The sequence below is a fragment of the Arachis ipaensis genome, chromosome B5 (genome assembly GCF_059453495.1).
Source record: "Arachis ipaensis isolate K30076 ecotype BB chromosome B5, ASM5945349v1, whole genome shotgun sequence".
NCBI lineage: Eukaryota > Viridiplantae > Streptophyta > Magnoliopsida > Fabales > Fabaceae > Arachis > Arachis ipaensis.
Window position 1 is genome coordinate 157,726,116 of NC_142440.1, and position 13,107 is coordinate 157,739,222.

The 13,107-nt window shown below is 38.5% G+C and overlaps 2 protein-coding genes across 5 annotated transcripts; one reads left to right on the forward strand and one right to left on the reverse strand.

Moving 5' to 3' along the window:
- Positions 1–1,711: 1,711 nt before the first annotated feature.
- On the reverse strand, positions 1,712–4,649 carry LOC148566375 (uncharacterized). Its single transcript, XM_088487518.1, has 4 exons — positions 3,744–4,649; positions 2,698–3,289; positions 2,066–2,607; positions 1,712–1,972 (listed from the first exon to the last, which is right to left on the reverse strand). The coding sequence occupies exons 1-4, from the start codon at positions 4,647–4,649 to the stop codon at positions 1,712–1,714; spliced, it is 2,301 nt and encodes a 766-aa protein (XP_088343644.1).
- Positions 4,650–9,474: 4,825 nt separating this feature from the next.
- LOC107644829 (pentatricopeptide repeat-containing protein At3g60050) lies at positions 9,475–12,839 on the forward strand. 4 transcript variants are annotated; one of them, XM_088486650.1, is made up of 4 exons: positions 9,475–9,943; positions 10,206–11,693; positions 11,837–11,902; positions 12,000–12,839. In XM_088486650.1, the coding sequence occupies exon 2, from the start codon at positions 10,288–10,290 to the stop codon at positions 11,599–11,601; it is 1,314 nt and encodes a 437-aa protein (XP_088342776.1). In that variant the 5' UTR covers positions 9,475–9,943; positions 10,206–10,287; the 3' UTR covers positions 11,602–11,693; positions 11,837–11,902; positions 12,000–12,839. The 4 variants fall into 4 exon arrangements, with proteins under 4 accessions (XP_088342776.1, XP_016204252.1, XP_016204251.1 ...); XM_016348766.3 differs by having other exon boundaries at positions 11,837–11,891; XM_016348765.3 differs by having other exon boundaries at positions 9,490–11,693.
- The last annotated feature ends 268 nt before the right edge of the window (positions 12,840–13,107 follow it).

Sequence of the window (13,107 nt, forward strand, 5' to 3'; positions counted from 1 at the left end):
AGACTGCAATCACAAATTTAAATTTTAAATTTTAAAATTATAAATTTAAATTATTAATATAAAATATAATAAACAATTAAAATTTATTTAATTAATAAAAATATAATACTTTTTACTTAATAAAAATTGAAAATAACCATAAAATTTGTTACCGAGATTAAAAAAGGGATTAAAAACTTTATAAAAGAGATTAAAAAAGTTAAATTTTCAATTTTATTTTTTATTATTGTAAAGTTAGTTTTCTAACTTCCGTTCTTTTATAAAATTTAAAATTGAAAAATAAAATTTTAAGATCTAAAATTTGAAACTTAAAATAGTATTTCAAAATTAATTCCATAATGTAAATCTCTTAAATATACCCTTAAAATATAACTAATTAAAGCCATAACAATGCGAACATTTCGAGCTAAGCCTCAGAGTGGTCCCTGAAATTACACTCGTGCTTCATAGTAGTCCCTAAAATTATTAATTACCCAAATTGGTACCTGAAGTTAAACGCCGGGACTCAGTGTTGTCCTTCCGGCACATTTTCTCCAGGTGGCGTCATCGGAAAGCTGATGTGGCTAATTTGATGACACGCGGGCAAGCATAACGGCTAGCTGAGGTGGAAGAACGAATTTTATTGACTCAATTTGGTCCCTAATTCGAAGTTTAAAATCCTTAATTCCCAAATCTGAAGATCAACCTCCAGTGCCCTTCTCTTCTCTTCTGGTCTCTTCCGTTGGTTCCTCTGCAGCATCTTGATACCTAGACGACAATGGTTAGCGCGAGCAATGCTACTGGAAGCTCGAACAACCCACGATCGTTTGGAAGCATCATGAGAAGAATGAACAGGAACAGGGATTCGCGTTTGCCAGAATGGTGCAGATGCGGTTTGAGACCAGTGCTGCGATGGTCAATGACGGATTCTAATCCAGGGAGACCCTTTGTGGGTTGCCCAAACTACAATGTAAGTGGTTGTTGTTGTTGTTGTTTGCTGTAATTTTGGATATAAATTTGGTTGATTCTTTAAACTTGGTGCAGACTGTAGGCAAGAAGTGGTGTGGTTTGTTTATGTGGATTGATAAAATTCTTGAAGAAGATGTGATGACATGTGATGGTAGAGCAAGCCCTTCAATTGACAATGAAGAATGGAAGATGAAGTTTGCTTGGAAACTTCGAAGATTAGAGTATGAAGTTAGGGTTCTAAAAGTGGGTGGAGTTTTGGTGTTTTTATTTATGCTGCTGGTTACAGTAGCTATTCTTGTCTTAAAGTTAGATAGGCAGTTTGGCCAATTGTATCTGGGAAGAAACACATGAATTATGCATGTTGTTGCTGTGGTTGTACCTGTTAGTTTGTTTGAAAGAAATGAAAATTAAAGTGATTGAGACAAGTGTGCCTGCATATGTTGTTAATAAAATATGAGTTTATAGTGTTTGGAAAGCATCTTAATTACATATGAGAATGCAAAATAAAACCAAAAATATGTCACAGATCTCTTCAAGAAAGTCATAATTCATATTTCATATTGTAGTGATTACATCCAAAATAAGGCATTATAAAGCCAGAACAATAGTCACCAACTATATCAGAGTTTTCAAAACATAAATATCATAAGTTTTTAATCTCCAACACTGGAATTGTAAGCAAGAAAGCATACACAGTACATTACTTCAGCAAAATAGAGAAATAAATACACCATACTATCCCCAAATATAAAAAACTAAGTCACTAATTCTTGGTTCTGGGTGGCTTGAATCCCGGATTAGGCACAAATCGCATCGCTGGTAGATTCGTTGCTGTTTCAGTGCTTGCAGGCTGACTGCTTGTTGGGAGAGTGCTTGCAGATGGAGTGGTTGCAGATGGAGTACTTGCAGATGGAGTGGATGCAGTGCTTGCAGATGGGGTGCTGGATGGCTGGGTGGTAGCACTGGGTGTGGACAACTTTCTCTTAGGAGGTAGTTTGGGTGGCCGAACAGGAGGTTGTTGCACCTATGTATGCAACACCAAAAAATTAATGTGACTAAGAAAAATTAATGTATGACCACAATACATGTATATATATGGGTAAATAATATTACCCACCTGTTGCGAGTCATCAGTTTCTGACAGAATAGGCTGACTAAGATCAAGCTGAATCTCAACCTGATCCTGTGACACAGCTGGGGCATCACCACCATTTACAGCAGCAGTTGGAGCAGAATTGTTGACCTCACCTCCATTAGCTTCAGAATTAGCAGCAGCAGCAGCCGCCGCCACAGCAGCTGATTCTTCATCAACGGCCCTCTTATGACAGTTCCTCTTTGTGTGACCAGATTCACCACAATAGCGACAATGTCCTTTTTTATGAACTCTTTTCATTGAGGTCTTCTGCTTCTTGCCTTTACTTGGCTCCTCATCAGCATCCTTTCTTCTTTTCTTCTTGATTGGCCCTGGCTTCTTCTTGAACTTTGGTGCTTGAGGTCTATTATTAGGTGATTTCTCCCACAGTGCCTGCCCAGGAATTGGATTTATATGGAAGCCGTATGTGTTGTTGTATGCTTCCATGGTCAACCAGCTATGACAGAATTCATCTGACCTTCTACCAGCCCTGGCCAAAGCGGCACATGCATGCACACATGGCATCCCTACATAGAACATCACAGCCATACATAAATATAATTCGAACTGCAAATCAAAAAAAAAAAAATTAAAAAACATGCATAAAAAATTCATACCACTTAGTTGCCAAAAACCACAGGTGCATGATCTCTTGCCTAAGTCAACAGCCATATTTGTAGGCCACCCATGAACTTCAAATATTTCGTAATCTGCATCACCAGACCACATGGGAACCCATTTTTTTGATTCCTTTCTTATCTTTTCCAACCTACTTCTCTGTATTGGAGGTAGAATCCCGTCATTGTTCCTCAACTTCACCTTGTTCCTGGCTATAGATCTCATGATGTACATCCTGACCTCCTCCAACAGTGTGATAATAGGCTTGGCTCTAGGGTCCTTGATCCGTGAGTTAAAAACCTCACATGCATTATTGCAGATATTGTCCATTTTTGGTGCAATGCTGAAGAATGCCCTGCTCCATGAATTCTTCGGCCATTTGCATAGATAACTCCAAGCATCCTTGTTTAGCTTTTCCAATTTTTTCATCCCTTCCACAAATCCCTCTTGAGTCGTAGACCTTGCACACTCCCAAAGCAAACCTCTAAGCTGATTATCCTTCCACTGTTTGTTGAAGTTCCTCCATAAATGCCATACACAGAATCTGTGATGGACATTTGGGAACACATCCTGAACTGCATGAATTAGACCCTGCAAATCCAACAAGCCAGTCACAGTTTCAAATCGAGCCTCAAACAGGTCCCTAATGTTGTTTTAATGAACTCATAGTGGTCCCTAAAGTTGTGTAAGTGACATCAACGTGGTCCTTGGGACAGCTGAGTACACAGATACTACCCCCTATAATGCAACCATCAACTATGCAGCATACAACAATTACCCAATCTAAGTAAACAGATTTGTGTTTATAAACCAGCAGATATCCAAGTCAACAATTATTTAATTTACACAACTTGGTCCTTGGGTTAGCTAAGTACACAGATACTACCCACTATAATGCAACCATCAACTATGCAACCATCAACCATCAATTATTTAATTTACACAATAATTATTCAATTTATACTACTATTATTCACTACTCAGCAGCAGCTATATCTAAGAATTACAACTGTTACTTAGGATAACTAGCAATAGATATGCATACCTTTTGCATGTCTAAAATAAAACACCAACCATGTTGCTTGTAGTCACCCAAGTCTTGGTGTAGCAATTCCAGAAACCATCGCCAATTCTCCGTGTTTTCAATGGACACTATTGCATAAGCAATCACATAAATGTGATTGTTTGCATCTTGACCAATTGCAGAGAGGATTTGACCACCATGTTTTGTTTTTAGAAATGCTACATCCAACCCTATAAGTGGTCTGCAGCCAGCCTTGAACCCTCTTTTACACCCATCAAGACAAATGTACATCCTATCAAAGGTTGGATCTTCATCAGGATTGGGATGAGGTGTAACACTAATACTCACAGTGGAGCCAGGATTAGTTTTCAGTAATGTCAACCCGTAATCCCTAACCATACCATACTGGGCAGCAGCATCTCCATAAACTATGGCCCTAGCATCCCCTAGAGCCCTTGTCAGTGAAGATTTGTTGAGGTCCAAGTCGCACTTGCTCTTAAAGTACTGGGCAGCTTCACAATGTCTAAGGTTGGGATATTTCCTTAATTTCCTAACCAGTTTGCAACCCAGCCACTTCCTGTTAGCTAGCCTGTTCTTAGTCTCTCTAGGACAAGTGTGATCGTCCATAAAGGTCTTGATCTGCCAGCAATTACCCTCACTATCCATGGAAGCATATACTACCCACCCACACTCCTCTCCCTTACAAACAGCCCTCATCCTTAAATTGTCATTCTTCTTCCACCAGATCCGCCTTCCCTCCTGGATACAGTACTCACGAACAGCTTCCTTGAATTCCATCTTAGAATTAAATTTCATCCCAACCTTTAGTTTAAGCTCACCAAACCTTCCTCCTTCCCTAAATACCGGAAACACCTCATCTGACTCAACCTCGTCTAACTCATCCTCAGAGTTCGGTGGAGTCTTCATTTCCTCAGAGTGCCAAGACTCTCCACCATCAGATTCATCATAAGCTCCATCTTCAGCATCATAATATGCTCCCGTTTCACCAACCTTCGGAATCGGGCCAAAGAAGAATTCATCATCTTCAGACCCTGACTCTGCACACACAATCCCATCATCCTCAAGCATAACTGAACTCTTTTCATTAACTTCTCTATTATCTGTCCTCTTTTTAGCATCACTCTTCTTTCCAGTTGATCTCTTCCCAACCACTTCTTCCTCCTCACTAGAGACATCATCAGCAGCAGGCTTATACGGTTCATCCTCTACACTGTCATAACTGTCATGGGAGTCTGAAGATTCTTCCTCACTAGACAAGCTAACAAACACAGTCTCAGGATCCTTTCCCTTAACAGATGCTCTTCCAAAAGTTCCAGTTGCAGCTGATCTTGTTAAAGGCTTCCTAGCATGTAATGCTGCATTCTTTACTTTCTGAGGGCCTCTCTTTGGTATATCAGACCTCCTTGATTTTTGTGATGTTGATCTTGTTACAGGTTTTGAAGTGGGCTGAGCCATTGACTTTGGTGGTGGGTTGGGCTTCGTAGTAGGAGCAGCAGTGGACTGGCCCATTCTTTTTGGTCGTGGGTTGGGCTTAGAAGTAGTGGCAACTGTGGGTTTGGCCATTGTTTTTGGTGGTGGGGTGAGCTTAACACTGGGAGCAGCAGCTGTGGGTGCTGCCATTTCTTTGGGTGGTGATTTGGAATAACTAACAGAAGTTGCAGTATGGTAACTCTTATGCTTTGGTTGTGAAATACCAGTAGGCATAGTTGGGGGGATTGTTGTTGGAGTATGAATTGTGGTGTTCATTGGTTCTGAGGTTGGAATCGGTGGTGATGTGGTGGAAATTCTATTGGCTGTCACATTGATGCTGGAGTATGTATGTGGAATAGGGTCTGGTAGCACTATCAACTCCTTGCCTTTGGATGATGCTAGTCCTGTTTTCTCATCAAACACAGGTTCAGAGACCCCATGTTCATAATACACATGGACAACTCCCTTGTTGGTCTGAGCAGCATAACACATCTCCATGAGCTCTTTGTCATGTGTCAAAGCTCTAAGCCCTCTTTGCAATGGCCTATTAGGCACCAGCCACCAACAGTGAGTCACATTGTCATACCCAAGTGTCTTATAGTAGTCTCGGATAAAAAATACATCCACAGTGTCTACGTCAACTCTCGGCAACTGAAAAATCTGTCCACCACTGTAATTCACAGTTCCATCACGCTCTGTCACAAATAAGCCTCCATGGTGAAACATGATGGTGATCCAAGGATCTCCCATCTGCAATTTAGAAACAAAATTTCTAAATCAACCTCATCATCTTCAACCATATTAACAAGTTGGAAACCACATTAACTGTAAATGCAGCAAAGCATAATAGATAAGAAATAGCATTTTCCCATGACAAACAGCCCTCATACAGTCAACACTTTCATTAGCCTAACCACTCTGAAAACTAGTTGCGATCAAACCCTAGCTAAATATTGCGAAACACAAACATGCATACCCACAGATAACACTCCAAAAAATCGTTTCTAACTACTGAAGAGATTAAACTAACAACCTTCACAAAAAACAGAGCATTCCTTATATCACATTATATTTTTCCTTTTTTCCTTACCTTTTTCAGAGAGACAGGCCTTCGATACAGTCTTCGTTTGAGGCAGATGATGATAACCGATCCTATATAGCAGTCGTGCTCCACAGAAATCGCAACAGTTACCACAATCCAGCCACCGCCATTGACGAGTACAGGGGAGGAGGGGTTTGTGTTGTATTTTGAGGGAGGGAAGACAATGCGTTACGTTAACGTTTGATGGGGGAGTCTTCAAAACCAACTTTTGGAGTGAAACGACGTCGTTTTCAGCCATTTACGCGCCACCAACAAAACTACGTCGTTTTATGCTTGCCCGCGTGTCACCAAATTAGCCACATCAGCTTTCCGATGACGCCACCTGGAGGAAATGTGCCGGAAGGACAACACTGAGTCCCGGCGTTTAACTTCAGGTACCAATTTGGGTAATTAATAATTTTAGGGACTACTATGAAGCACGAGTGTAACTTCAGGGACCACTCTGAGGCTTAGCTCGACTCTAAACTAAAATTTCCACTCGGTTGTTGATTAATTTCGTAAATTTTTCCATTAAATTAGAGAATACACGTCTGATTTATTTTTGTTAACGAGACAAATTAACTGAATTTATTATTTTCGTTTCATCGATCACTATCTTGGAAGAACAAATAATTCAGTTTTTTAGACACCTAACTTAATATTATTATTAACAATACCACATTATATATAGCTACGAGCAATATTAGGGGCCAACAACTTTTGTGATTAGTAGCCATCAAATAGCCATCAATGATGATTTAATGGTGTGAGATTTCATCCAATGGTTCACCTTTCTCTACTGGTTACATGCTGGCCAAAACTCAATAAAATTGATGGCCCTTAGATTTTTCCTATACGTTTAATAGGTGATTGACCAATTTTGATACCCAAAAAATAATAAAAAGTTTAATGGAAACATTGTTAGCTTTCATGTATAGACTTCAAATTTCAAAAGGGCTTTGATAGAGACTCCAGCACCATAATTTCTACTATTGATAGAGACGTTGATGAAGGAAACAATAGATAGGTCTCCCTATATAATCACCACTATGTATAATATGTATAATCACCATATTCTATACATTTACTCTCTTTCTCCTCCTTGATGGATGCAGTAAGGAAGATGGTGGCCATATTCCTCCAGTTATGCCGTTCTTAAAGGAAAAGTATAGGTAACTAACAAGATTTTTGAACAATGTGTAAACAATGTGAATTAATAAGATTAAAAGAGTAAATTTAATTAGTAGCATTAAATTAGAGTGTAGTGTATTTTCATTTGATTGGTAGTTGTTCATATTGTTCAAAATTTTCATTGTTCCCTAGCACTTCCCTTTACGAAAAAAGTGGGAATGTCCAACGAGACACTCGAGAATTATGCCTACGCAAGCTTCTGTGCTCTTAAACAGAAAATGGCGATGGGTCCATTCGAGGATGAAGCTGGTCCCTCTCAGATGCGCACCATACAGGTACGTGCTATATACGTTAACTAATGGTGTTATGTTTTCAAATTCAAATCAACTAATCAAGCTTCTATGATTTTGAACAAAAAATGGCAATGGCTCCGTTCAAAAAGCCTCAAATTCCCGATCTCAATTTTCCCGCACCACGCGAGGATGAAGCTGGATCCTCTCAGATGCTCACCATGCCAGTACGTGTTATATACATTGACTAAATAGTGTCATGTTTTTAAATTCTAATCAACTACCTTATTCGTACCTAGTACTACTACTGAAGTAAGATTATTTTGACCGGTTGTTTTTTTTTTTTTTTTTTTTTAATCTGAAAATGAAATTCAGGCCACCAAAAGAAAGGCAGTTCATCAGGCCTATCAGAGTGGGGGCAAAAGGTTTAAGGTGAGTGAGGGCACTGCAAACTTTTCCAAGGGAAAGGGAATTATCGTAATTGAAGATTAAGAAGACCAATGCAAGTTGACTGTGTTTTGTACTTTTGTGTGGATTATATGTTTTCTGTTTTCAGTTCACAGTTCAGGGCACCATGTTTGCTCAGATGTAATTTTTGTTTCTTGTCGAGTTTGAGGCAGTTAATTTTTCGCTAATGATGGCATAATATAATGGATATCACTTTAATAAAGACACTCAAAATGTTTTTTTTTTAAGACGTTATATTATTATTGGACATCTTTATTAAATCGATTAATAATTTATTTTTTAATAAATCAAAACAAAATCAGTTTATTATAGCAACAATAATAAACTTAATTGTCTGCATTATAATTATTAGATCCGATTTGATCCTATCGAATTACACAATCTAAACCGAATATCTTTAAATTTTTTGATAAAAAGACAAATATATCCCTAATTTTTTGTTTTGCGGACATTTAAATCCCTACAAATTTAAAAATACAATTAAATTTCTAAAAAAAAAGATTTATTGTTATTGTTATAAAAAAATCAGTTTTATTATAATTTGTTAAGAAATTAAAAAATAATCGATTTATTGATACGTCCAATAATAATACGACACATAAACGTCTTTACAAAAACGTTACGCGTCTTTATGGGAGCATCCCCAGTATAATTCTTCTTTTTATTTCTGTCTCAGAATGATATATAACGCAAAAGGTTGTTTTCCACGTTTTGGGTTGTTTTTAATATCCGGCCCATTGTTGAGTCTCAACTCTCAAGCCCTTAATTACATTAGTAATTGGATGATTATACTCAATATAACACATGTAATATGTTGTCTCTTTTCTTCTCTTTTTTCCCTCCCCTCCTCCTCATAATTAGGCGCTGAATTGTTTTACAACTAGAACCTCTTATTCTTAATAAGAAAATCTTATATCTCTAGTGCGATTTATGTGTGTAAAATGAGCAAAAAATAACGGTTGCCTGGCCGAAAGTTAATTGATAACTTCTGCGAGATTCTGGACATATATATATTTGGTCATGTAATTCTGGATATTCATTTTGGTCTGTAAACAGTGCATAATCTTCATCAGGCCTCTGATGAGTTTTTGTCATAATAGTTTCCGACTTCAGACCCAATTGCTTTGAATTTGGTTACAGGGCTAAATAAACTGTCTTACAAAATGGGATTTGTGAAATATAGACCCAGAGAATTTTGGTCATCGGCTTCTGGTCCAATAGACAAACCCGCCCATACTCCCCATCCGCCCCGACCCGCCTTCCAACCCAGCTGAAGAGATGTGCCATCTCCATTCTCCTCCTCTCTGAAACTCCAGGATCGTGTCGCGCCGCACGAACCACTGCTATCCCCTCTCTGGTTTCAACGCCAGCGTTCTCATCTCTGCTAGCCTGCCTCCACTCATTCTAGCCTTCACCTTCGTCACCACTTCACTTTCCTTCGCGGAAGACACGTTGCTTAGACTGAGTTATCGCCGCCTGAACTCGAACCCCGACGAGGAAAGATTGGCGGGAGATCCTCTTCAACTAGGTTCTCCCCAGACGAATGGCGCTGATCGACGGCGGTTGAATTTGCGAGCTCGATGGAGCAGTGTACATCTTCTTCCTTCCCCTTTAGGGTTTTACAGAGTCAAATTTGACCCCATTTTTTCTTCCCAACCACCGTCGTCACCGGCGACCATGCACCGTATCCCGCAATGGCACCATTTCCCGTCACGAATTTCAATTTATCGTCCTACACTCTAAATTATCGCTCCAAAACGGTACGCTTTTTTATCACTTGATTTTATCGTTGAGATCCTAGGCCCAATCTATTCTGAGCTCTCAGGTTTTCAATTCAATGGATTCGTGTCAAATCTCTAGCTCAATGGGCGTATCGAACCTACCATTGCAAAGAAGAAAATCGATTGTGTTTTTAAGTGTTTCAGAGCTTCATACATGATAATGGGTTCGAGCAATGAATTCTTTAGTCCTTTTAGGTCATAGGATGGTTCACAAGTTTTCACATTGTGTGAACATTTGTAGGAATTTATGCAATCAACCTTTTCACTGCGATGATGATGAGGTTCGGAGTGGTTTTGAATTGGTTGAGGAGCCTTTGAAGAAAATGTGTGCTACCTCTTGTGACACTGTTGATTTTGATCCGAATGAGGATAATGCTAGCTTAGACAGGAAGCATTTTTTGCATAGGAATGGGTCCATAGAAAATGTGGGAATGGATGCTGAGAAAATTCTCGAGGTTCTTGGACAGGATAGTCCCGAGTTAGATTTTAGACGGGCTTTGGATGGATTGCGTGTTAGGCCATCAGCTTTTCTCGTGAGGGAGGTTCTGTATGGGATGTTGAAAGGCATAAACTGTGAAAACAAGGGGAGATGCGCTAAACTGGCATACAAATTTTTTCTGTGGTGTGGGCAGCAGGAGGGTTACTGGCACACTGCAAATTCCTATCACTTGGTTCTGCAGATATTTGCCGAGTGTGATGAGTTTCAAGCAATGTGGAGGCTTGTTGATGAGATGATTGAGAAAGGATTTCCAGCTACTGCTCGCACTTTCCACATTTTGATCTGCACTTGTGGTGAGGCAGGGTTTGCTAGGAAGTTGGTGATGAAGTTCATTAAGTCAAAATCATTTAACTACCGGCCCTTTAGGCACTCCTACAATGCAATTCTCCACTGTCTTCTTGTTTTAAACCAGTACCGTTTGATTGAGTGGGTTTATAGGCAGATGTTGCTTGATGGTTTTTCCTCTGATGTTTTGACTTACAACATTGTTATGTTAGCAAAGTATCGACTTGGAAAATTCAATCACTTTAACAGGTTGCTTTATGAGATGGGTAGAAATGGTCATTCTCCTGATTTTCATACTTACAACATTCTTCTTCATGTTCTTGGTAAAGGAGATAAACCTCTTGCAGCTCTTAATCTTCTAAATAGCATGAAAGAAACTGGTATAGAGCCAACTGTTCTTCATTTCACCACATTAATTGATGGACTAAGCAGAGCTGGAAATCTAGAGGCTTGCAAATATTATTTTGACGAAATGATAAAAAATGGGTGTATGCCAGATGTGGTGGCATACACTGTAATGATCACAGGATATGTGGTGGCTGGTGATCTTGAAAGAGCTCAGGAAATGTTCAATGAGATGATTTCTAGAGGACAAATCCCAAATGTATTTACATACAATTCCATGATTCGCGGATTATGTATGGCCAGAAAGTTTGATGAAGCATGCTCAATGCTACAGGAAATGGAGGCCAAAGGTTGTAGTCCAAATTTTATTGTCTATACTACACTAGTGAGTAATTTACGGAATGCTGGAAAGCTTGCTTTAGCACATAAAGTGATAAGGCAGATGATGGAGAAGGGGAAGTATACCCACCTTATTTCAAGCATCAAGGTGAAAAGGCGCAAGAAATAGCAGATATAGATTGTCTCATAGGGGATTTTAATCACTGGGTTTTCAAGTAACTCTGATGGTTATGCAGCTAGTTATTAAGCCGGAGAACCAAAGTATGTGATTTCTCCCTTCTAATATATATTTTCTTTAGTGACTATTATACGACATGTAACCCTGAATCTTATCATTTTATTTTAATATGTGATCAATGCCAAGCTTGTTATTTGTGTTTATCCTTCATAATATTACTTTTCAGTTGGTTGATTCAATCCTATAGCTGGTGGTGAAACTGGCGGCAAGCAATAATGCAGGTATTTTGGAGGTACAGATGATTGTATGGTATTAAAATGATAATGATAATAAGAAAATAAATGACAAAACGTGCTGCATATACTCACTTCTACATTATTTTCCTGCAGCTTGACCTTATGATTGGAAACAATGAGAGCAACGAGTTGTTGGTCATCTCAGTCACTGATCAAATTTCTCAAACGAAGCAAGCTTGTATCATATTAGAATTGCAAGCTGTTTCTGAAGACCTTCATGAGCATTTTTTCACTTTACTGGTATCCAATCACACGTCTTTGTTGCTGGGGCTTCAAGGACAACCACTTCCAACATAAAGCTTGAGCAGCACGTTCACTTGCTTTATTGTTTCGTTGGCTCATTTTGTCGGCTAGGTATCTTGCACCTTGTTATCTCACCGTAAGCGGTACATGCTGATTCGTAACCTGCCATCCTTGGCTCTTATGAATGGTATTTGCTGGTGCAATGCATATTATTCATCTTCTTAGGCATGTGTTACTGCTGTGCATATGCAAATAGGCTCACAACAAGCTATTGTAGATGCCTTTGGTGTTGGGCATATTGAAGTCCGCTCCTGTAGATATAATATAATGTTTTGCCTCTAAAAAAGTGAAAAGAACTCCCTTCTATAATCTGCATATCTAAACCTACAATTCATTGAAGTTGATTTTTGTTGTATACCAACTTCCATTACTTTCTCATTCAATTCAAAATTTACAAGGTAGAAAAAATATTATTCATTTCATTTATATATGCCGATGTCTTTCCAGTTTATCTTACTATTTTTTATGTCTCCAAGATTTAAATATAGGCCAAACAAATTGTCTATTTTTTATGTTTACCAAATACATTGTAACTTAAATTGTATTCACATACATATAATTGTAAGCATACCAAATTTACAAGTTGATATATTTTGGAAGGGAATGAGTATTATGTTCTTGTTGATTAAATTGGTCAATTATATTGGTTAGCAGGGTGACATGTCAATCCATTATCCATGCAATCAAGGCATGAACCCTTAGTAGTTGTCTAGTTGAATACCGCTAAGTGAAAAATCTAATCTTGGAAATTTGAAATTTCCAATTTCCAATTATTTTCTTCTTTTTCTTTTTTTTCAAGGCTTCATTGATGTCTAGATTAATTTGTTGATGCAAGCATCATGAATAGGTTTGACTGATTGGTGATATGGTGTTGCACTCTTGCACGTATCTTTCAGTA